The sequence below is a fragment of the Podarcis pityusensis genome (assembly GCF_964106645.2).
Source record: "Podarcis pityusensis genome assembly, chromosome: 8".
Lineage (NCBI taxonomy): Eukaryota > Metazoa > Chordata > Lepidosauria > Squamata > Lacertidae > Podarcis > Podarcis pityusensis.
Window position 1 is genome coordinate 5,869,209 of NC_138033.1, and position 25,810 is coordinate 5,895,018.

Here is a 25,810-nt window from a genome sequence, read left to right on the forward strand (position 1 = left end):
TTCCTTTCATCCCCAACCCAGGAAGAATGGTTATCAGCAGATTAGATAGATGATAGATAGATAGATAGATAGATAGATAGATAGATGATAGATAGATAGATAGATAGATAGATAGATAGATAGATGATAGAACCCTTCATCTGTCACCTGCAAGGCAATTCTTATTCCTTGGGCGTTCCGTGAATGGCTTGGAAGAGAAGCTTTGCAAGAACTGAGCCGAACCTTGAATGTCCTCAGTTGTCCCAAAGGCCATGCAACCAGAGTCAAATCGATATTGTATTCTTAATTAAACTAATTAGCTAACTATTTCGCCTCACCCACCCATACCTCAAGGCAAGGTACAAAATGCAATGAGCGTGGCGTGGAAAACCAGTTAAGCACAACACAGAAAATAAGAGCAGATGAATGTAAAGGCCATACAAAATAGATGCCCATGGCAGAGACCCAGCTAGGAAAACTTAGGATGGTACATGTAAACCAATTAGAACACCTTGCAATTGATTCTTTATTGACCTTGAAGCATCCCTCATCCCTGAGCGTATGACAAGGAGGAGAAAAATAGTTCTCTGGGAAAGTTTCTCTCTCTCCACCCCCACCCCGTTCCCCAGTCACTTTGGGTGCTCAGTGGGTGGAAAGTTAGCCATGTGGCCCCCCGTTATGGGAACTGTAGTCCAACAATGATTTGGAAGGCACCAAACTGCCTGCCCCCAATCTGCACCCCCTCAAAAGTCCCCCCAATATCCCTGCAAGGTAAAGGTAATGGACTCTGACCATTAGGTCCAGTCATGGCCGACTCTGGGGTTGCGGCGCTCATCTCGCTTTACTGGCCGAGGGAGCCGGCATACAGCTTCCGGGTCATGTGGCCAGCAGGACTAAGCCGCTTCTGGCGAACCAGAGCAGCGCACGGAAACACCGTTTACCTTCCCGCCGGAGCGGTACCTATTGATCTACTTGCACTTTGACATGCTTTTGAGCTGCTAGGTTGGCAGGAGCAGGGACCGAGCAATGGGAGCTCACCCCGTCACGGGGATTCGAACCGCCAACCTTCTGATCGGCAAGCCCTAGGCTCTGTGGTTTTAACCCACAGCACCACCCGCGTCCCGTCCCTGCAAAGTAGGCTGGTATTATTAGTATCCCTAGTGTGTTTGTAAACAGGGACAATCAGTAGGCAAATTCTTCCCTACCCTGACCCTGCGCAGACAGGAAGAAACAAACAGACATAGCTCAGTTGGTTAGAGCCTGGCGCTGATAACGCCAAGGTTGCAAGTTTGGGACAGCTGCATGTTCCGGCATTGCAGCGGGTTGGACTAGATGATCCTCAGGTGTCTCTTCCAACGCCACGATTCTATGAAATTTGTTTTTCCTGGCAAGGGTATTCAGCAAGGGCGGCAGCTTCACCGGTTCGACTTCCGCCTGTCCAGAGGCTGCTGCCGGCTCAGGGAATCCCTACCATGGGGCAACTCCCTTATCCGCAGCTCCCAGTTCCTTCTCCCATGTAAGCCTTCCCCCCCATCCCCATAAATCCTTTAAGGAGGAGGCCAGGATTTAGCAGGGATTTCCACAACGCCTCCGCTGGGGCTGTAATTATTTTGACCCCCCCTTCCCTCCCCTTCCCTTGCCCAATTGAAGAGAGTTCAAAGGGGGACACCGGGCCTCTGGCGCAGCTACCGAAGGGGCTCGGATTGCAGCCCCCCGACTTGCGGGGGGACTAAAACAAAGCCCCGGGTCCCCCCCGCCCCCGCCCCGCCCTCTCATGCCCTCCCTGATTAACCTGGCAGAGCTGATCACAGGAGCCCCACAAGCGAGAGGCCTACGGGGTTCAAGGGGTTAAGGAGCTGCGGATTTCGAAAGCGAACCTAACACTTGTAGACCACAATAAACGGGAAGGGAGGGGTCAGGGGGTCGCTGTTTCAAACTCTAGGAAGCAAAGGTAGCAACACTAGCGGTTAATTAAGTGCAGGCCCAGTAACTTCTGCCCAAAGCGGATTTCACAAGAGAGCCGCTTAAGAGTCAAGTCCAGGGCTGAGATTTGGCTCCCCATCTTAAGGACGGAGGCTTAAGCATGTTAACGGGGGTGGGATTTGAATTTCCAACAATTATTATTTGGGATATTAGCATTCCCCACCTGCCCACCCCAATCGTTCCCAATCGTGCCCAGTTGCCAATCGTGGAACTGACGGCCGCAGCAAAAGCCACTACCTTTATATTTTTTTAATTTGCAGCGGTACATCAGGTTACATACGCTTCAGGTTACAGACTCCACTAATCCAGAAATAGTGCTTCAGGTGAAGAACTTTGCTTCAGGATAAGAACAGAAATCATGCTCTAGCGACGCGGCAGCAGCAGGAGGCCCCATTAGCTGAAGTGGTGCTTCAGGTTAAGAACAGTTTCAGGTTAAGAACGGACCCTCCAGAATGAATTAAGTACTTAACCCAAGGTACCACTGTATTAAAAATCACACTTTCATACAAGAAGATAACACACAGTGTTGCAGTAAGAATCTCAGGTTTTGAAAGGCACGTCTAAATAATACCATTTTTAGAAGGCATTAAAAAAAAAGGGTAGGGATCGCTCCTGCCAAACTTCTACTGGCAAGGAGTTCCACAGGGCGGGGCCTGCCCCAGTCAAGGCTGGGCCCTGGGTAAAAGCCAGGCAAACGTTACGCGCCATACAGGCCCACCCAAAGCGCACTTCTTACCTGCCCTTCATCAGAAGAACCCACTGCAGGTGTAAAAATAATAATAATAATGCAGTATTAAAATTAGCCCTAGCAATTTACAATTGGGAGAACAGGGCGGGTCTAAATATAGACACCTTCAGTGTCAAAGGGTAAAAATGGGAAATTCAGATGACTTGTTTTTTTAAAAAAATAAAATAAGGGGGAGGTTAGGCACATATTGAAAGCCCTCAAATGCAACAGCTAATGTATTTTAAATTGCATTTTAACCTGTATTTTAAATTGTTTATTTTTTCCCCTATTACGTTTTTACTGTGATTTTATTGGTGTTAGCTGCCCTGAGCCCGGCTCTGGCCAGGGAGGGCAGGGTATAAATAAAATTTATTATTATTATTACAGAGGTACCTCGGGTTAAGTACTTAATTTGTTCCGGAGGTCCGTACTTAACCTGAAACTGTTCTTAACCTGAAGCACCACTTTAGCTAATGGGGCCTCCTGCTGCTGCCGCGCCACCAGAGCACGATTTCTGTTCTCATCCTGAAGCAAAGTTCTTAACCTGAAGCACTGTTTCTGGGTTAGCGGAGTCTGTAACCTGAAGCGTATGTAACCTGAAGCGTAGGTAACCCGAGGTACCACTGTATTATTATTATTATTATTAATCAGAACCTCCATGTAGAGGCGCAGTGTACCTGCGATAAAGCGGGGCATGGGGTGGAAAAGCAGGAGCAAGCCACCAGGCCTCGCTTACAGGCCCCCTTAGGCAGTCGTTGGAGATGGGAGAAGGCTGATCTCCATCCAACACTGACTTTCTTTCCCCTTCATGTTCAGTGAGGAAGAGGAGATGAACAGCTAAGAAAGGAGTCGGTCCTCAGATGCTGGGCTGCGGAAGTTGCTAGAATTAGCCTCTCCCCCCCCCCGTCTGCTTGCGCCAACCCCCCCCCCCCAAAAAAAACCCTCCACTCTGCGAAGCTTCCAGCCCGATAGCCCCGGGGCACATTAAAAATGCAAGGAAGTTGCTATAGGCAAATGAATGTGTTGACTGCATTAGCGGGGCTTGGGAAAAAATGAAAAAGTTGGCGGGGCGGGGAGGGGAAGGGAAGGGAAGGGAGAGATCAGGGGCAGTGCAAGAAGCGACCACGTCTCCTTCATTACCAGCTAACTGTCAGGGGTAATTATTTTCCAAATGTAGGACCCTTTTCTTTCAAACTCATGAATGTTGCAAGGAGAGCTGGGTCCCCCTCCTCCCCCACTTCCCTTACAGGGGAAGGGGCGAGAGTAGCCATACGGGCTGGGAGAGGAGGGGTTATATTTATTTTACACCATTATTAATCACTTCCCCCCCAAATTAAGGTAGACCAAAAAGAGCGGATGTATGGAAGTGAGAGCTGGACCATAAAGAAGGCTGATCGCCGAAGAATTGATGCTTTTGAATTCTGGTGCTGGAGGAGACTCTTTAGAGTCCCATGGACTGCAAGAAGATCCAACCTCTCCATTCTGAAGGAAATCTGCCCTGAGTGCTCACTGGAAGGACAGATCCTGAAGCTGAGGCTCCAAGACTGTGGCCACCTCAGGAGAAGAGAAGACTCCCTGGAAAAGACCCTGATGTTGGGAAAGATGGAGGGCACAAGGAGAAGGGGACGACAGAGGACGAGATGGTTGGACAGTGTTCTCGAAGATACCAACATGAGTTTGACCAAACTGCGGGAGGCAGTGGAAGACAGGAGTGCCTGGCGTGCTCTGGTCCAGGGGGTCACGAAGAGTCGGACACGACTAAACAACAACAAAAAGAGCGGAACGCGGCTTGAGAGATAAGCTCGATTTTGTAGGATGCAAACACACCATTCCTTTCTCCCTGCCGATCAAATGGCTTTTTGAAGCAAGCAGAAGCCAGCTAAACCTGTTGTGGGACGGGACAGGGGGTGTGGGGTGCAGGGAGGGATCCCAAAGTCAGCTATATTTCAAAATGCTTTATGTGAAGCCGGGTAGCCTGAGGATATCCAAGTGTTATTTCTGCGCCTCCGTCTGCCTCGGCAAAAATTATCGCCGAGCGGCAAAACGCGCACTTGCAGGCAAAAGGTTCGCACCCTTGAAACTCCAGCTAGGGCTGCGAACTGTCCTAAACATTGGGGAGTCATCGGTGGTATTTGGGCAAGATGGAGACCCTTGGCCTAATTCGGTATGGCCTGATTCCAAGGGCAGTCTCTCTGCAAGTGGTCACTTCAGATCTGTGGCGAAAGTGAGCTTTTTCCCTAGTCTGGCAGTCTGTTGGGTGGAGAGGAAAACAGGGAGGAGGTTGGCACCCCCCACATTTGCTTTGGCCCTGCCTATAATAATAATAATTTTATTATTTATTTGCCTCTCATCTGACTAGGTTGCCCCAGCCACTCTAGGCAGCTTCCAGCAAAATATAAAAAACACAACAGAACATCAAACCTTAAAAATGTCCCTAAACAGGGCTGCCTTCAGATGTCTTTTAAAAGTCAGATAGTTATTTATTTCCTTGACATCTGCTGGGAGGGCTTTCCACAGGGCGGGCGCCACCACCGAGAAGGCCCTCTGCCTGGTTCCCTGTAACCTTCTTCTTGCAGGGAAGGAACCGCCAGAAGGCCCTCGGAGCTGGACCTCAGCATCCGGGCTGAATGATGGGGATGGAGACACTCCTTCAGGTAGACAGTCAAATCTCAGTTGTCGAATGTAATCCGTTCCGGAAGACCGTTCGACAACCAAGGCGCAGCTTCTGATTGGTTGCAAGAGCTTCTTGTACTCAAGCAGATGTTCAGGTTCCGAAAAACGTTCAAAAACCGGAGCATTTACTTCTGAGTTTTCGGCATACGGGAGCCGAAATGTTCAAAAATGGAGCCGTTTGAGAAGCGAGGTTTGACTGTACTGGGCCAAGGCCGTTTAGGGCTTTAAAGATCGGCACCAAACCTTTAAGTTGTGCTTGGAAACTTACTGGGCGTCAATGTAGATCATTTAGGACAGGTGTTACGTGGTCGCAGCAGCTGCTCCCAGTCACCAGTCTGGCCGCTATATTCTGGATTAGCTGTAGTTTCTTGCAAAAGCAGAATGACTATTAGGTAGCACTTGTAACAGACTGAAGCAGTAGATTGGGCATATTTGCCAGGTCTCCCAGCAGAGAAAGCAGGTTAGGTAAGGATCGCCACACTTTCACGCACAAAATAGCAGGCCCTGGATAAGAGCAGGATTTAAGACTAGAAGGGACTCTTCTGAACTCAATATGTTTGGAAGAAACAGCTGCACAAGAAATATCTGCGGATATCATTTCCTAAACTGAAGAGGGTGGGATCACATCATTGCAGCAGCAAATTTTATGCCCCCAATACAACAACTGGGTTCTGAAAAGTTGCCATTAACTCTCAGAAAGAAAAAGGGGAGCGCAGTGAGGCCAGACAAGATTTCTTATAACTCTTGCCCAGCATAAAGAAAGCTGACCCAAGCAAGTCGGTCAGAAATGGTAAGAAAACACAAGGTCGCATGATGGATTACTTATTTATTAAAGTGATTGTTTCAACCTGCCCTTTTTCAGGGATGGGAAGAAGAGAATTTCAGCATGTCGAGAGAGCAGAGAAAACGGCGAACATGGGCTTAAAATTTCATCACAAAAAGGCGGCGCAGCTAATGGTAATAAGTAACTAATTATAAAGGGTTGTTTCCACAGGAGGAAAAGAGCTATGTGCCATTGTATATATATAAAAAAGGAAATAAATGAAGTATATAGCATTAAGCCAGATCACTATCCTCTTTAACTAGCACAAGAACTCTAGCATCCCAAATTGCAATGTGAAATAACAATCTGGAAAATCCTGCTGTTACCCCAATTGCACATTGGCTATTGGGAAAATAGGAATTTGCTGTATTGCGAGTCCAACCATTGGTCCATGTAGCACATTATTGTCTACACTGGCTTTCCATGGTTCCAGATAAGGGTCCATCTTGTGGGATGTAATCCACTGGGAGCAGTCAAATACAACATTCCTTGTCTTCCTAGAGTGGACATGCAAAGGGATGTTTGGTCCAGCCAGTTGAAACTTCCTGTTCCTCCTGGCTGGACCATCCTTCCTTTTGCATGTGATAGAAGGTAGGCGTGACCTAACCTGTCCAGGCAACAAAAGGACGAGTCACGCAGCACACCTCTCTCTTTTTCACTTCCATCTTCGTTTGACCAGCTTCTAGCTAGGACTGCTCTGCTAGCTCTCAGCTAGCAGAAGCACTGGGATTAATCCCCATATGGGGTAGATCCTCGTGTACATATTTGTAACTAAGTCTGCCTTCAGGGATCCAACTGTGAACTGATGTAAGTAAACTTATTTTATTGACTTTGAATAAGATTGTGGTGTCTTTATTCTTTTAAGAGGGATTCAAGGGAACTTACCAGGAACGTACAATACAATCTGAGACAGGTAATGTGAGAGGCTTACACAAGCCTGCAGCCAGCTATCTGCTGTACGTGTAAAAAGGGGAATGTAAACTCTGCTAAGTAAAGGAACTTGCTAGCGTGTGCTGGTCCCGTGGGCTAACCATGAGGTCGAGGTTGCAGTATGCAGGCAGTCCGACAGAGCTGAAGCTGGGTCCAAGGCAGGGAGTTGGGTGAGGTCAGGAGCTCCGGCAGAAAAGCAGGACAGGGTGCAGGCAGGAACAGGCTACCAACAATGTTGCTCCCGCAACTTGGGACTGGGCTGACCGGCTTTTGTGTGCCCCGAGGCATAGGGCGGCCCCGATCCTCTGGTGACTCGCCTCTCCTGGCCTGGAGGCGAGCACTCCTCCTGCGGGAACTTAGTTCCCTGCTCCTCTCTGCCCTGAGCCTCTGCAGCTCAGGAGAGGCTGGAGGGTTACCGGACCCAGAGGCAACCTCCTCTTCCCCTGACGGGGCTGAGAGTGGAGCACCTGCAGGCAATGGGTCCTCCATCACCTCAGGAGCCAGAGCAGACTCAGCTGATGCCTGCACCTGAGGATCCCGCACAGGTGAGGACCCTTCAGGCTCATGCCCCAGCCCCAGCTCAGCTGGTTCTGGAGGCGGGGAATCCTGTGCAGGCTGGGATTCCTCAGGTTCAGCCTCTGAGTCCGAATCCCAGGCCATCACATAGCGCAAGTTAGAAGGATATTAAGAATCAATATATCCTCTCTTGTCACCCTGAACATTCCCACACTTCTCAGTCCTACCTGAAGATGCTAAAGATTGAACCACTTTTAACCCCTGAGCTATTGCAGGTAAGCATCCCAAACTCACAAATGATGCTTTGCATCAACGTAGAGTTGTGCATGGAAATGGCACTGGGAGATCCTCACACCACTCCACTTTTCCTATAAAACATTTTGCAATATAGTTGACTTTGCATTATAGTTGATGCCGCTGATCACAAGCGCAACATTCAGACACGCACCTGAGAATCTACATTTGCAAATTTCCAGGTCGGCAGAAAACTCCATGAAAACATGCCTCCTTTTTCTTAAAGTCAAATTATGATTGCAGCAGGCAAACGGTTTGGCTGCAGCCAGGGCTTGCTGCCCGAAGCTCATGCCCCGCAGGTGTCCTACCTGATCGGAGAGGCTGGCGCAGGAGCCGCCAAAATCTTCCAGGTCGGATTTCGAGCCCCCGTCTCTGTCGTCGATGACCAAGTCAATGGGCATCTTCCCCTTGAGGCAAGTGATGTAGCGGTGGCAGAAATTGTCACAGAGGTCATGTACCTGCCAAAAAGAAAGAAAAAAGTGAAAATGAAAGAATAGACAGGAGTGGCTGGTTTAAAAGCCAGGAATTTCCAGCTGGTAAGTATTCTACCTGAACATTCAGGAGTTCTGGAAGCAACCAAGAACTCAGGGAAGGGGGGGGCAAGATATGGACTTTTTCCTTTCTAATGATGGCATAACAGATAAGATCCTTCCCTGCATCAGTAACTGGTTCAAGAGCAGGAAGCAGAGGATATATTTATATGCCCAGGATTTCCCTGCCCCATAAGAAAAGCCCCCATTTTACATGTTTTTGAGTCCTCTGAATTTCTGTTTTATTCGCTTTTCTGTGCTTTTATATTGCTGTTTTATCAGGCTCCGTTTTTGTTCCTGTTTATATGTGTGTGAGTTTTGTAAAGTTCAGTCTTATTATTTCATTATCATTTCATTTGCTTTAACAGTACAGTGGTACCTCAGGTTACAGACACTTCAGGTTACAGACTCTGCTAACACAGAAATAGTGCTTCAGGTTAAAAACTTTGCTTCAGGATAAGAACAGAAATCGGGCTCTGGTGGCGCGGTGGCAGCAGGAGGCCCCATTAGCTAAAGTGGTGCTTCAGGTTAAGAACAGTTTCAGGTTAAGAATGGACCTCCGGAATGAATTAAGTACTTAACCCGAGGTACCACTGTATATTTGTTCGTTTTTTAGACTGGGAGATTCTTGAAATGCTGAGTGGTTTATGACTGCTTTAACATGAATAAATAAATGCCCCATTGCCCCTTTCAAACTCCTCTTGAAGTATTAGGCTCTAGAATCTTGGCAGGGCTTTTGTTTTTAATAAACATGCCGCCGACCAGGGCTTATTCTGAAGGTACGTGAAGCCAGCACCTTGCTGAAACTAAGCCGGTCTGGATCTGGTAACTGCCTAGCGAATTTTTGGGACCCCCTTAATGTTAGCATGTCAGAGATCTAAGAGACTTCAGTGGTGGCTGAATGGGGCTGCCTCCCCACAGCCTTGTCTCTGACCCAGCAGAGCACCACCGACCCCCTTCTCCCTCTACTGAACTCAGAAACACCCCTTTTCCCAGGACAAAGAATTAAACCCCAGCTTCTAGAGTCTGCCGCTTCCCAGCAGGTGCCCTCTGCGTGAATCAAAGGGTTAATTACATGAACAAGGGATTTATCAGGTTACAAACACTGAGTTTTACTGCGTGGCTAACGAGCTCATTACCCTAGCAAAGAGCGTGCCTTTATTCCCCCCCCCCCCACACACACAACCCCATGCCCCACCTGTAGTGGCAACCAGTGGGGTTTTCACATGTGGGTTTGGGCTGGTTAAAGGGGGGTAGACTTGACACCCACTCTTTTCCAGGGCCCCCCAAATAACTCAAAGAGGTGGGCAGCCTGTATCTCGAAAGCTAGAGTGTCAGGGAGGAGACATGTCCCTGATGTGTTAGATTTCTAGGTGAACGGATTGTTCTGTTTTCGTAAAGATAAACATTCAGGTTTCACATGGAAGTTGATCACGTCAGGGAGAAGGGTTATAGTCTAGTCCGTCCGTCCCCCTGACTTGCTAGCTTTCTGAGGCCACATTTATTTATTATCTATTATTTATTATCTTGGGTAAACAGGAATATTTTTAACTTTCTCAACAGTGAGGGAGACAGGTGTACCTTGCCAGGAAAGGTGTTCCACACCTGGAAACCATCACCGAAAAGGCCCTGTCAAGTCACAGTAAGCTTACCAACCACAATCCGGTTGTGTTTTTTCTGCCCGCCCTTCTGCTAGCGCTGGACAGACACAAGCCACAATCCCTATCTTAGCATTACATCCAAATCAGGGATTGTGGTTTGTTTCCCTTCCAAGGAACTCTGATCTGTAGCCAAGGTTTGTCCTTGGCTTACTGGCCGTGGTTTGTTAGAGCAAAACGAACAATGGTCCCCAGTTTGGACGTGAGCCTAAGCCAAGGAGCATGGCCTTGGGAAGACCCAAAAGGTTGCATCCAATGTTAGTCCTGCTCAGAGTAGACCCACTGAAATTAATAGACACAGCTAACTTCAATCAAATAATCTCACTGGCTTACACATCTTTATCTTCCAAAGGATGCAATTCTAAGTGGGCTGACACACCAGTACAAACAGCCTGTGATCTTAAGTACTGTGACATCAACCACGCATATCCGAATTTCTGAACGCAGGAGGCCCAAGACACTGGTCCAAGGTATCGCTCTAATGGAGCGGTTGCTAGGCAACAACCTCCGATGAACTCAGCTTCTTCTGAACTTAAATGCATAAGCAACATGCACCTCATACACTTATTTCTGGGCCAGACCTCACCAGGATATATAGACAGGCTATAATAATAATAATAATAATAATAATAATAATAATAATAATATAATAATAATAATAATAATAATAATAATAATAATAATAATAATAATAATTTATTATTTAAACCCCTCCCATCTGGCTTAGTCTCCCCAGCCACTCTGGGCGGCTCCCAATCAAATGTTAAAAACAATACAGCATTAAATATAAAAAAACTTCCCTGAACAGGGCTGCCTTCAGATGTCTTTTAAAGATAAGATAGCTACTTCTTTCCTTCACATCTGAAGGGAGGGCGTTCTACAAGGCGGGTGCCACTACCAAGAAGGCCCTCTGTCTGGTTCCCTGTAACTTCACTTCTCGCAATGAGGGAACCGCCAGAAGGCCCTCGGCACTGGATCTCAGTGTCCGGGCTGAACGATGGGGGTGGAGACGCTCCTTCAGGTATACAGGACCAAGCCTGTTTAGGGCTTTAAAGGTCAGCACCAATACTTTGAATTGTGCTCGGAAACGTACTGGGAACCACTGCAGATCTCTCAGGACCGGTGTTATATGGTCTCGGCAGCTGCTCCCAGTCACCAGTCTAGCTGCCGCATTCTGGATTAATTGCAGTTTCCGAGTCACCTTCAAAGGGAGCCCCACGTAGAGTGCATTGCAGTAGTCCAAGCGGGAGATAACCAGAGCATGCACCACTCTGGCAAGATAATCTGTGGTCAGGTAGGGTCTCATCCTGCGTACCAGGTGGAGCTGGTAGACAGCCGCCCTGGACACAGAATTAACCTGCGCCTCCATGGACAGCTGTGAGTCCAAAATGACTCCCAGGATGCGCACCTGGTCCTTCAGGACCAGGGAGTCCCCCACACCCACCCGCCTCCTGTCCCCCAAGAACAGTACTTCTGTCTTGTCAGGCTATGCCAACCTGGCGCACTCTAGCTGTAGCCCAAAATATTTACAGGGCACCATGTTGGCTGGGCCAAAGGTGATGGGCAGCAGCGGGCAGAAAGATAGCTCTGCCAACACCCTCCTTCCCTCAGCTTCCCAGTGTGATCTCGCTGGATGCCTTTCTGCAGCTTCACCTTCAGTTACGTTTGCCTAGAACAATTGAAGCTGTCAACGTGGAGCTGGAAGCCGCAAGATCAAAGCAAAAGGGGAGCTGCGTAGGAGCTGAGCCGCATGGCAAAGTGCCTCGTGGCGACCTAGCCAGCCAGCCAGCCAGCTCCTCTCAGCTCCGCTGCAGGACCGGGGCCCTGGGATGAGGTTTGCGAAACCGGAGCCACTAAACTGAAGTGGCTTCCATTGACAAGGCCAGAGTGGCTTTGCTAAATATAGTGGCTCGATAGCTCAGATCTGAAGTCTCGTAACCTGTCCTGGGCATATATGCCTAGCTCAGAAATGGGCAGCTGTGGGATGAAAACCTGAGCGTTGTGGTGGCCAGGAGATTTGTGGATCGAGCCACAAAACCTACAAGATACACACAGAGAGACGCCGTTTCTGTATTCTTTAGCCAACCCTCTCGGGATCAATATGAATGGGTGGGGGGCATCGCTAGATTAGCATTTATCTGAAAACCCATGAGTTCTGGTGCCGTAAAAACATAATGGAGAACTGGACTCTGAGTCTATTTTTAAAACTTCTCCCCTTCTCACTCCCATATGAGGAAATACTTCAAAATTGGAGACAGCTGTTGCTGCCGCTTGTGAGAAAGGGAAATTATTTGCAAACTTTTTTCTTTTTCTTTTTGCTGGAGGATAACTTGGATTTTGATTTTTTTTTTTTAAAAAAGAATCCTATACTTTGAGATAGTGGGATTTGTCACCCTTTCATTTTTCCCAGGGACCACCTCAGGCTTTACTTGGAGCTATATGAAAACTAGTTTTGCAGAAGCACAGAAGAAATATGTGAGATCTTGCACCATGAGACTGAGAATTCTGCGGTGGAGGACCTCAACTCCCCCTCCCCACCATCAACTTTCCTTTTATAAAGACAAGTTTCTTTCCCTCATGATATGCCTGGAGGTGTGTGGGCAATGCCTGAAGTCTCAGGTACTGGGAGGTGGGCCTCAGTTAACGTTTTCTAAAGGGTTGGGGCAGAATATCAGCAGAACCAAAACAAGTCATGTGAAATGGCAAACATGTCAGAATAATAATAATAATAATAATAATAATAATAAGTTAATATTTATACCCCTCCCATCTGGCTGAGTCTCCCCAGCCACTCTGGGCGGCTCCCAATCAAGTATTAAAAACAATACAGCGTTAAATGTTAAAAACTTCCCTAAACAGGGCTGCCTTCAGATGTCTTTTAAAGATAGGATAGCTGCTTATTTCCTTCACAACTGCTGGGAGGGTGTTCCACAGGGCGGGCGCCACTACCGAGAAGGCCCTCTGTCTGGTTCCCTGTAACCTCACTTCTCGCAATGAGGGAACCGCCAGAAGGCCCTCGGCGCTGGACCTCAGTGTCCGGGCTGAACGATGGGGGTGGAGACGCTCCTTCAGGTATACTGGGCCTTTGAGGCCGTTCAGGGCTTTAAAGGTCAGCACCAACACTTTGAATTGTGCTCGGAAACATGCTGGGAGCCAATGCAGATCTCTCAGGACTGGTGTTATATGGTCTCAGCGGCCGCTCCCAGTCACCAGTCTAGCTGCCGCATTCTGGATTAATTGCAATTTCCGGGTCACCTTCAAAGGTAGCCCCACGTAGAGTGCATTGCAGTAGTCCAAGCGGGAGTTAACTAGAGCATGCACAACATGATTTATACAGAAGTCAGAGAACGCATGTAAAAACTTATAATGGTTCAATCTACCTAATTCATGCAGGTTTCAAAATCCAACTTTCTTCAGTGCAGGATTCTAAACTAGCTGCAGCAACGAAGAAATATTGACCACAACTTGACTTCTCAGCAAACTTGATTTTGCCCAACATTTGGTTTCAGCAGTTATTGTAGGAAACCACAGCTCTTTCCCAATCAGGGATGCCACTAATAAAGCAGGGGTCAATCATGTCCTTCTGCCTAGTTTCCAAATTGCTAAGACTGGGGGTGTTTTTTGAGGGGGGGGTGTAGGGTTTGCGGGTGGGAAAAGGATAAAAGAAATTGCAAAGCAAAGCAAACATCTGTACCTTTTCTAATTCCAGAAGGTGGAATCTCAGAACTTGAATAGCTTGGATCATCTGCAATTATAAAGAGAGAGAAAAATAAGTTGTTGCTAAAGATTGGTGACTGTATTACTTTTCTTAGACTGCCGTTTTCCCTGACAGGAGTCAAGGCGGCTTACAGATAAAATCAAGAGCTGCTGAAAACATAGAATAATCCAACATTAAAAAGCAATTAAACATTGATAGAATTAAAACTATATGCATATATTAAATCTGTTTATAAATACACCAATATTTACAATGAAAACAGCATGCCACCAGCCCGTTAACTAAAAGCAGTCGATTCCCAAAAGCTTGTTGGAGCAAAAAGGTCTTCACCTGCCAATGGAACGACAACAAGGAGGGAGCCAGGCGAACTTATTTAGGGAGATAACTCCAAAGTCTGGGAGCAGCCACTGAGGAGGCCCTGTCCCATGTCCCCACTAGGCCTTCCTGTGAGGATGGCAGGATGGAGAGAAGGGCCTCCCCTCAAGATCGCAAAACCCAGGCAGGTTCGTATGAGAGAATACGGTCTTTCAGAGAGCTTGGGCCTACATGGTGTATAGATCATAACCAGCACTTTGAACTGTGCCTGGAAACAGACCGGTAGTTGGTGGAGCTGTTCCAACAAGGGAGTCGTCTGCTCCTTCTAACAGGCCCTGGTCAACAATCTGGCTGCCGTTCTTTGAGCCGGTTGAGGTTTCTGAGCATTTTTCAAAGGCAGCCCCATATAGAGCATGTTACAGTCATTCCAATGGGATGTAACTTAGGCCTGTGTCACTGTGGCCAAATCAGATACACTAAACCCTCAACTTTGGTGTATCTTGTGCACACAGGGCTGTCCTAAGCATATGCAGCACCAGGGTGCAAAAATCCACCCGGCGCCTCCCTCCCCAGGTTGCCCAGTCCCAGGTGCGCAGGAGGGCGGAGCCGGCCAGCTGCCTCAGCGTCTCATTGGCTCGGTCGCCCCCGAACTTGCCCAGGTGCCCCGCACCCCTAGTGCCTATGGGTAATATGGCCCTGTGTGCACATTCAGCTTTCATGGCCTAGGACCCTCGTACCTATGTGACTGCCTCTCCCGGTATGCCCCACGGAGGACCTTAAGGTCCATAAATAGAAACACCCTAGAGGTCCCGGGCCCTAAGGAAGTCAGATTAGTCTCAACCAGAGGCAGGGCCTTTTCAACACTGGCCCCGGCCTGGTGGAACACTCTGTCTCATGAGACCAGGGCCCTGCAGGATCTGATTTCTTTCCGCAGGGCCTGTAAGACAGTTTGATTCCCTCCCCCTCTTTCTTTTTTCCTTTCTCCTCCTGTGATGAGGCTGCATTTTAATGTTTTAATGTTGTATTTTAATCTTGTTTTTTAAGTTGTATTTCAATCAACTTGTTTTTATTATTGGTTGTTAGCCGCCCTGAGCCCGGTCTTGGCTGGGGAGGGCGGAGTATAAATAAAAATTATCATCATCATCATCATTTAAAAATATATTTTAAAATTAGAATGCCAGTGGGTATCCATGAGAAAATATTCTGGCAATCCCACCCGCCATTGCACCCGATGTGCTCTGACCATGCACAATTTTGACTTTAGGCATGATCCCCGGAACATAACGCCCGTGTAAGTTGTGGGATTACTGTATCTCAAGCAAGGGGTGCCGCTGGTGCGCTAGCTTATTATGTACATATAGTACACAGAGTAAGTCTCACTGAAGAATCTGGCTTCCTTCTGAAGAAAACCTGCATGGACTGAGGCAAACGACTTCTTAAATCCATGTTCAGAGTTAACCCATGTAAAGGCACTACAGTCAATCCTTTGGAAAGTGTCACCCGTCTCATCTGCTGTGGCAAACACATCCTTCCGGGAACCTGGTTGCGGTTAGCAGGTCGGCCACGTTTGTGTCGCTGGAAAGGAGGAGATGCGCCACAAAAAAGGGGGAGGCGGAAATAAATTCCGCAACTGTCAATTGATATGGAGATACCTATTTATGAGTAATAACTATAATGTTGTGGTTAGAATAGTAGATGAGGACCTGGAAGAGCAGGGTTCAAATCCCTGCTCAGCCGTGAAATTCACAGGGTGGCCTTGGGCCAGTCACTGTCTCTCATCCTAGCCTACCTCGCAAGGCTGTTGAGAGGATAAAACGAGGAGGAAGAGAACCACGTACGCCACCTTGAGCTCTTTGGTGGAAACCTGGGCTAGAAATGAAACGAAAGCATCTCACCAGAGTGAGGAAGACTGTAACCAGGTGAGCTGTGGGCCTGCTCAGTCTGCTGGCCAGGTGTTGCTAACTGTGGACGGGCAGCTTCGAGGCCTCTTCCTTCTTAGAGTTATTTTTCTCTAAGCTGGGATTGGACCAGACAGCCTTTCAAATAGAGACTCTCCTTTGTAAAGGAGGAGAAAGCCATCCATGGCTACTTGCATAGCTGTCAACCGTCCCTTATTTGGCGGGAAAGTCCCTTATCCCAGCGCCATGTCCCGCTGCTGTCCCTTATTGATGATGTCCCTTAAATTTCCCGGGTTTCAAAGGAAGCAGCTCCTCTCCCTCCCTGCCTGCCGGCCAGGGAGGAGGGAGGCTCCAACTGTGTTGCTTGGCTGCATTGTTCACCCAATAAGGAGTCTAAGAACGACTGGGGGGTGGAGCTTGCATGCCTTGGGCCAATCAAATCGGCCGCCTTGCCTGGGGACTCGCCTTTGCTCAGCGCTTCCCAGCGGAGAGGTGACGGTGGTTTTCCTTGCTGCATCCCCTTTGCCAGGTTGCTGTGCTGTGGGAACCACTGCTTGAGGCTTTGTTTGGCTGCTGGCTGGGCTTTCTGCCTTTGGCTCGGAGGGGCTCAGAAGTTGAACCTACCTGTGCTGGGAAAATCCCTTATTTTGGCTGCTGATCCCTTATTTTCGAGGCTGCTGGTCCCTTATTTTCAAAGTTGACAGCTATGGGCTACTTGCCAGAAAGCAATACTTCTGAATACTAGTTGCTCTTGTGTTGGGGTCTTCCTTGCACAGGCATCTGGGTGACCACAGCAAGAACAAGACACCGGACTGGATGGGTTCCCTTTGGCCTGATCCTGTAGGACACGTGGCTACCCTAGTTAAGGCTGAGAGGCGGCGGCTTGCCTAAGACTTCCTAGCAGACCGACGGCTGCAGCAACTGTGGAGCCAGCGATTTTATTTGCTAAACAGCTGGCCTCTGCATCACCCTCAACGGGAAGGACCCAAGTTGTGTCCTGTTGGCTAGCAGGCAGTGAGGATCACTGGTGGAATCATTGGCAGGCCAGTTATTCAGAATCCAGATTTGCGTCCCACTTGTGTAAAGTTGTGAAGGAATGATGGTGCGTGTCTAAGATGGGCGGACGCCCTTCATGTGTACTCCCATCATCCTTCATGTGTTGCGGGACTACAACTCCCATCATCCCTGACCATGGTTGGTGCACAGCTGTCAACTTTTCCCTTTTCTTGCAAGGAATCCTATTCGGAATACAGTGGTACCTCAGGTTACATACACTTCAGGTTACATACGCTTCAGGTTACAGACTCCGCTAACCCAGAAATAGTGCTTCAGGTTAAGAACTTTGCTTCAGGATGAGAACAAAAACCGTGCTCTGGCGGCACGGCGGCAGCAGGAGGCCCCATTAGCTAAAGTGGTGCTTCAGGTTAAGAACAGTTTCAGGTTAAGTACAGACCTCCGGAACGAATTAAGTACTTAACCTGAGGTACCACTGTAAGGGAATTTCCCTTTAAAAAAGGGAAACGTTGACAGCTATGGGTGGGTGAGGCTGCTGGGAGCTGGAGTGCAACAACATCTGGATGGTGCACACATATTAATTGATTTATTAATTGATTCATCGGCTTTACATAACAGCTTTTCCTCCAAGGCACTTGAGGGGGCGTACCTGCTTCTTCCCCTCCTCGTTTAATCCCCACAACAATCTGGTGAAGTAGGATAAGGCTGAGGGACCATGATTCACCCAAAGACCTTCATGGACAAGTGAGGCCTTCAACCATGGTCTCCCGGATCGTGGACCAATACTCTAGCCACTACACTACACTTTCTCTGAATGGAAGTGTGTGTGGAGAAGTGATTACTAAAAGTGAATGTGAGAAAATACCTCGTTGCTCCTATGCGGAGTAGGCAAGGCTGGCAGACGGACAGACAGGGGAAATGCAGTTTAAAAACTTAAAACGAGAAAAGAAAGAAGCGTCCTTACCAAGTTATCCAGCTCAGGATTGGAAGAAAATAAAGGTTTTTCTGTCCTAACCTAAAAAATGGGCATTTCGGGATGGGAAGGGGGGGGGAGAGAAGAAAACAGAAGGAGCGTTAGTACAGGAGGAGAAAACATGATAGAGAGAAATGTAAGGAATTGATGCGCATCACTGAAAAATCTGTTTCTCTCATTTCCCAGAAACTGTAAAGAAACGGCAAAAAAATGTGACTCTCGTCCCCCGAGAGCAGCAGCTGGCAGGAGAACATATATTTCACTTTCAAGAGTTTGCAACCTCCCTCTCTCCACCCCCCCCACCACCCCAGGAGCCCCCTGTGCTTTTAAAATTCCTCAACATTTCCCCTCCCTGTATCAAAATGCAAAAGTGTAGTTTCCCCCCTCCACATGTCTCATTTAAGAAACGAGAGAGAAATCGCGGCAGTAAATACCGTATTTTTTGCACCATAACACTCACTTTTTTCCTCCTAGAAAGTAAGGGGAAATGTCTGTGCGTGTTATGGAGGGAATGCCTACGGGTGGCATGCCTACGGATTTTCCTCCTCTAAAAACTATGTGCGTGTTATGGTCGTGTGCATGTTATAGAGCGAAAAATACGGTAATTTCAAGGCACTAAACAGACCCAGGCGCCTGGCCTCATCCTCTCTGTTCTGGGACAGGGCTCCGCCAACTTGGAGAATCAAAAATTCTGGTACCCGGGTGGGACCTTTAAGAGGAGATCCAGAGGCAGCTACGAAGGGGTGTGTGTATGTGTGTGTGTGTGTGTTTGTGTGTGTGAAGCTCAGTTTGGGCAGGTCTGGGGGTTGGAGCAAAAGTTGTTTACTCACCTAAGGCGAAGTTTGCCTTGCTCGTGCCTTCCAGATGTGCTTGGACTACAAATCCCATCAGACCCAGTCATTCCCAGACATCTGGAGGGCACTAGCTTGGCAAAGGCTGACCTTGGGAGTACCGTTTTATTATTTTATTTTATTTTATTTTATTTTATTTTATTTTATTTTATTTTATGACGGCAAGTGAGGAGGACTCCTCCATTTCCCCTTTTGTTGTTCTGGCAACTGGCTGAAAAGATACAAGGGCGGGCGGGCGGGGAGCTAAATCCCAGTAAAAGGAATTTCCTAATTCCCAGCTGCGTCTCAAGGACAAACAGCACATTGCTAACCCATATGCCTTATGCCTTTTAAAAAAAGAAGAAAGGGGGGGTTTAGAACTGAGAAAAACCAGTTTTTTAACCATTTCTCGGCTCACCATTTCTCTGCATCAGTTTGCTTGCCTGCACCGCCCGCCCCCCCCCACCCCAATATCCCCAAAGACTTTTCTCCCCATTGGGGGCACGGCCAGACTGGGATTCCATCACGCCGTGGCAAATTCAGGTTGCACAGTTTATTTTACTTCAACTGGCTCTCTATGCTGCTTAAGAGAGCCCGTGTGGTGTAGTGGTTAAGAGCGGTGGACTCGTAATCTGGGGAACCGGGTTCGCTTCCCCGCTCCTCCACTTGCAGCTGCTGGGTGACCTTGGGCTAGTCACACTTCTCTGAAGTCTCTCAGCCCCACTCACCTCACAGAGTGTTTGTTGTGGGGGAGGAAGGGGAAAGGAGATTGTTAGCCGCTTTGAGACTCCCTAGGGTAGTGATAAAGCAGGATATCAAATCCAAATTCTTCTTCTTCTTCTTCTTAACATCATAAAACTCAGGTCACACAGCTAAAGTTCGTGAGGACCACTCGTGCGACAAACTCGCTTGGCTTTAAGAGCTTCTGGGCAACCTGTTTATCAAGCATTCATTCTTATTTGCTTCCAGGGGAGGTTAGGTGACATTAACATAGAATAATAGAGTTGGAAGGGACCAGAGAATCATCTAGTCCAAACCCCTTCAATGAAAGCTCAACCATAGCATTCTTGACAGATGGCCCTCCAACCTCTGCTTAAAAATTTCCAAGGAAGGAGAGTCAACTACCTTCCATTCCTTGGTCAAACAGCTCTTACAGTTAGAAAGTACCGTATTTTTCACTCTATAAGACACACCAGACCACAAGACGCACCTAGTTTTTGGAGGAGGAAAACAAGAAAAAAAATATTCTGAATCCCAGAAGCCAGAGCAGCAAGAGGGATCACTGCGCAGCAATCCCTCTTCCTGTTCTAGCTTCTGGGATAGCTGCGCAGCCTGCATTCCCTCCATAAGACGCACACACATTTCCCCTTACTTTTTAGGAGGGACAAAGTGAGGCTTATAGAGCAAAAAATATGGTACTTCCTGATGTTGAGCCGGAATCTCCCTTTCTTGCAACTTGAATCCCACCATTTCCAGTGCTCACTGCCTGAGCTTATTCCTTGCGCTAGAAAGTCTGATTTGGGAGGGGGGCAAGTGGGTTTGTGCCAAATCAAGGGTGCCAAATCAGCTCTGATTGTGCCTCCGGAACTTGCCACCATGTAGTGGAAGCAGACCTATAGTGAAAGCAACACTACAGACGCACCCTTGGCAGGGAGATGTACTGGAAAGGGTGGGATAACACGTGCTGGACGCAACCAGTTTACGGATTTACGTATAAGCTAAGCAAGCTATAGTTTAGGGCCCCACTCTCTTGGGGGCCCCCAAAAAAATTAAAGGAAAAAACAACTGGATGTACATTTCCAAAATTTAAGATAAAAATAAAATAAAACCTACATACAGCAACAGTGTTTTGTGTTTTGTAGGCTCCTATGATGTAAGTAGAGGGACGCGGGCGGCGCTGTGGGCTAAACCACAGAGCCTAGGACTTGCTGATCAGATGGTCAGTGGTTCGAATCCCCGAGACGGGGTGAGCTCCCGTTGCTCGGTCCCTGCTCCAGCCAACCTAGCAGTTCGAAAGCACATCAAAGTGCAAGCAGATAAATAGGTACCGCTCCAGCGGGAAGGTAAACAGCGTTTCCGGGTGCTGGTCTGGTTCGCCAGAAGCGGCTTAGTCATGCTGGCCACATGACCCGGAAGATTTACGGCGGCTCCCTCGGCCAATAAAGCGAGATGAGCACTGCAACCCCAGAGTCGGTCACGACTGGACCTAATGGTCAGGGGTCCCTTTACCCTTTACCTTTATGATGTAAGTAATGGGGCCCCAATCATTTTAAGTTAGAGCTTAATAATTATTTCACTATTAATATATTTCTTCTTAATTGTAGTTCACTATTAATATACTTCTTCTTCATTGTATTTCAGTTCAACAATAACTTTTGATGAAATACATATTTTGTTATGTGCAAATGGCTTTAGGTCTATAAATTACCATATATTCAACATAAAAAAGCAGCGACAATTTGTTGTTGACAAAGGACAGCTGGACATATAAAGGGCCCCGTTACCTTCAGTAGCTTAGGGCCTCATCAAGCCTAAATCCGTCCCTGAACGCAACATTGCTTAAGTTCCCCACAAACCTATTAGAACAAATGCTCAGTGTAAAGGATGAATGTTTGAACCCAGAAGGACAGGAGCTGCTTCCGGTGGGAAGGTAAACGGTGTTTCCGTGCGCTGCTCTGGATTGCCAGAAGCGGCTTAATCATGCTGGCCACATGACCTGGAATCTGTATGCCGGCTCCCTCGGCCAGTAAAGCGAGATGAGCGCCGCAACCCCAGAGTCGGCCCCGACTGGACCTAATGGCCAGGGGTCCCTTTACCTTTTTAATTGCAATAAAAGAAGAAAGGGGTTAAACTTCTCTTTCCTCCTCCCCAAGCTGTTTCTCCACTCTGTATTCTCTGCTCCTGAGAGAGCTTTTTCTTTTAAAGTGTAGAGACCTCGTTACAGACTTTACAACCTGCTTTGCTCCCCCCACCCCCCCAAAAACACACACTTTTGTTGTTCCATTCTAGGCTATTCATTTGATCCATCTTGGCTTTGAGTTCGCCTTCCAACGAAATGAGGGGGAAATTGACCTCCATTGATTCATCATATTGGTTAACTGAGCAATCATCCCAACGGTGGACTTTTAATCGAAGAGGTCCCCGTCTCAAAACCTTGCGGGAACCTACCAACGCTGCTACACGCTTTGCCAGAGCTTCACCCCGGTTGCCAGAACAGAAAAGATATAAAGGCAGTAGGACAATAAAAACGTGGGATTAAAAGAATATAAATGTCCCTAATTTCCATACAATTAAAAGAATACAGAGGATTTTTTTTAAGGCCAGACTACATGTATGGCGCTATGCATGGGCAATTGCTTTTCAGTGAGAAACAGCAGGCAAGGAAACCCCACCAGGACAGTCACATGCGTGACCTGCATCCTGGTCCTAATGAAAATCACCTCTTACCTTAAGCCACTAGCAGTTGGATTACAACTCTCATCAAACTTGACCACTGGCCATGCTGGCCTGCTAAAAATAAAAACCTCCTCCTTGTTTAGGCAAGTCTACCCAGACATGCGATTTTATTATGCATATTTATTTTTTAAAAACCGTTGGTTTTCTCTGCAATTTGGTCATTTTATCCTGCTTCCTGTTTTAAAAGCTTGTTTTTCTTAACGAACATTTTACACCATTTCGGGCAAACAGCTTTGAGCCAAGTACAGTATATAACTCTTTGTTAAATGAAATAAAAATAAGAAATGGCTAACCAATTTATGGCGGCCTGAGCTTTCACGGGCCAGAATCCAGTTTGTTGGATGCATGAAGTCTCGAAATTTTGCCTTGATAAATAAGTCATTTTGAAGGAGCCACAGGACTCTCCATTGCCTCTGGTGAGTTAAGAGCTGCCTTTGGACAACCAAGTGGGGAATCTTTTTCTAGAACATGGCTCTGAATTATTATTATTTTTTTAAAAAAGGACTACAAATACAGAGTAAAGGTAAAGGGACCCCTGACCATTAGGTCCAGTAGTGGCCGACTCTGGGTTGCGGCGCTCATCTCGCTTTATTGGCTGAGGGAGCCGATGTACAGCTTCCGGGTCATGTGGCCAGCATGACTAAGCCGCTTCTGGCGAACCAGAGCAGCACACGGAAATGCCGTTTACCTTCCCACCGGAGTGGTACCTATTTATCTGCTTGCACTTTGATGTGCTTTCAAACTGCTACGTTGGCAGGAGCAGGGACCGAGCAACGGAAGCTCACCCTGTCACGGGGATTCGAACCGCCGACCTTCTGATCGGCAAGTCCTAGGCTCTGTGGTTTAACCCACAGCGCCACCTGCGTCCCTTACAAATACATACAAGTAGGCAATTTGGCTAAGGAACATTTTTAAGGAGTGGTAACTTAGAGATCACTGCAGATGGTGACAGCAGTCACGAAATTAAAAGACGCTTGCTTCTTGGGAGAAAAGCAATGACAAACCTAGACAGCATCTTAAAAAGTGGAGACATCACCTTGCCAACAAAGGTCCGTATAGTTAAAGCTATGTGAGAGCTGGACCATAAAGAAGGCTGATCACCGAAGAATGGATGCTTTTGAATTATGGTGCTGGAGGAGACTCTTGAGAGTCCCATGGACTGCAAGAAGATAAAACCTATCCATTCTGAAGGAAATCAGCCCTGAGTGCTCACTGGAAGGACAGATCCTGAAGCTGAGGCTCCAATACTTTGGCCACCTCAGGAGAAGAGAAGATTCCCTGGAAAAGACTCTGATTTTGGGAAAGATGGAAGGCACAAGGAGAAGGGGACGACAGAGGACGAGATGGTTGGACAGTGTTCTCGAAGCTACCAGCATGAGTTTGACCAAACTGTGGGAGGCAGTGGAAGACGAAGAGTCGGACATGACTAAACGACTAAACAACAACTTAGAGAAGATTTATTTGTACGTTCCTACTGCCAAGCACTCCCCAGTTCTGCCCTCCCTCCATCACCTCTCGTTCTCCAGAAACCAACCTGTTTGGCAAAGACGGCAATGTCTTCGTTGAAGGAATCCGATGAGCAGACGTCTCCTCCCGGGTAGGAGCCAGAAGTGTCCCTGGGAGAACAGGTTGCCAGCTCACATTTTTCAAAGACCAGGGCCAGCAGCGGGAATAAGGGATGCCTGTTACACAAGAGGAGATGTTTAGGGCCTAGCAGAGTGGGAGATCCAAAGAGACCAGCCAACGTTTCAGCTCGGAACAGAAACTGGGACACAGCAGGTTTGGAAAGGAGTTGGAGGCTCGGAGTATAAGCTCTTCTTACAGAGCCTCGTGCTTTCCCCTCATTTCCTGACTAGCCACGCTGCCAGCATAAAGTAAGGCAAAAAGGCCCTTGGTGTTAGAGACCATTTGAAAGGAAAAAACAAATTACTGTATATTAAAATTCATGGAAAATTGGGGGGGGGGGAGTTGCATTGGTTCTCATTATTTACTTTCCTCAGCCAGGCAGCGGTGGGAATGCTGCCTGGGGGTCATAGGGTTGTCTCCACCCAAGGTCTACTCAGAGTAGACTTATTGAAAATAATGGGCCTTAGTCATGCTGCCCAATTTCAGTGGATTATTCTGAATAAGACTTGACATTGGATACAACCCATAACCTGAAAACCCATATTGCTGCTCTCTTAATGCCATCATCACTGATTTATTAACTGCCTTCTAAACCACCATCTCCTGGCATATAAGACAAAAACAGAAAAACAACAATAATAATAACAGCAACAATTTTATTTTTTTACACTCTGCCCATATATTTAACGCAAGACTAAAATCTTAACAAGTGGACATTTGTGGTAAAGACCCATTTGCCCATTCGGGAAAGCCTGTTGAAACCAAAAATTATTGGAGACACGGTTGGAAACAATAAAAAATAAAAAATCATCTTCATATGCCCTGAGACCCACTTTTCCCCCATCTCAACTTCACATATGGGCCCCAGGACCCAGCCTTGGCTGTGAGAGGCTCTATAGGCAGGCTCTCGTTCAGTAGAAGACACATGGGAACCCAGAAAACTATAATCACGAATTGTGTCTGCCCTTATTATGCATCTGTTTGTCGTCTCTTACACCCCCTGACCCTGCCTTGGCCCACCAGCGCTGGAGACCTGTAAGCCGAGTTTGTAAACTGACAGACTCCATCAAACAGTGTGTGTGTGTGTGTGTGTGTGTGTGTGTGTGTGTGTGTGTCTCTCAAGCAGTGTGAAGGCTGCAGAAGTCCTGTCTGGGATGCGGCGTATGACACAACATGCTCACACCTCAAAGTCACCACAGTGTGGCATCGTCAAGATATCAACCTGCATGTGTGAAGGGAACTCCCCGCCCAGTGAATAAAAACAGCAAGGGCCGTGTGTGTGTGTGTGTGTGTGTGTGTGCAGAAAACAAAACCCAATTCCACAATACTTAAAATCCATGCAAAAATTGCAGTTTGGAAGCTTGGTCTACGTGCCAAGTAATGTTCTAGAAGAAGAGCAAATTCTGAAAAAACGAGAGAGAAGTCGTTCAAAGGAGGGGGGAGGCAGTATGTGGCTCTAAGAAACCGTTTCTGCTAGGATCACAGTTATTTCAAAGAGCTCATTTGGGGGTTCGGAGGGGAGCTCACTTCCATCCTGTTCTGTGATTTATGTCTTGTGAGCAATGTCAACTGCAAACCAGTAAAGGCCATCCTTCGGCTGCTCCCCCCCCCCCAGCACACACATTTCCCCCCTAGATTTGGACGGATAGCTAGCAAGACAGAGTGTTCCCAGCCATACATTATACAAGTTCACGCACCATATGTTACACAAATATTTGTAGCTGAGGCCCAGCACGGTGTAGCTGTTAAGTGAGCGTCTCCACGGAACTTTTAGATCTCGTACGCAAAGCAAAACAAATCCCCCGCTACCCCCCAAGAAAGATGGGGAGGCAAAATCCTGCAACATTTCATCTCCTCTCTCCCTCTC

The 25,810-nt window shown here is 47.6% G+C and overlaps 1 protein-coding gene across 1 annotated transcript in view; it reads right to left on the minus strand.

Moving 5' to 3' along the window:
- MEIS3 (Meis homeobox 3) overlaps positions 1–25,810 on the minus strand; it is a 75,871-nt gene that overhangs the window by 36,190 nt on the left and 13,871 nt on the right. The window contains exons 3-6 of the mRNA XM_081019082.1: positions 23,852–23,999; positions 18,023–18,073; positions 13,808–13,858; positions 8,234–8,383 (exon numbers count right to left, since the gene is read on the minus strand). Coding sequence (XP_080875208.1) covers positions 8,234–8,383; positions 13,808–13,858; positions 18,023–18,073; positions 23,852–23,999 — 400 coding nt within the window. The remainder of the gene's footprint in view (positions 1–8,233; positions 8,384–13,807; positions 13,859–18,022; positions 18,074–23,851; positions 24,000–25,810) is intronic.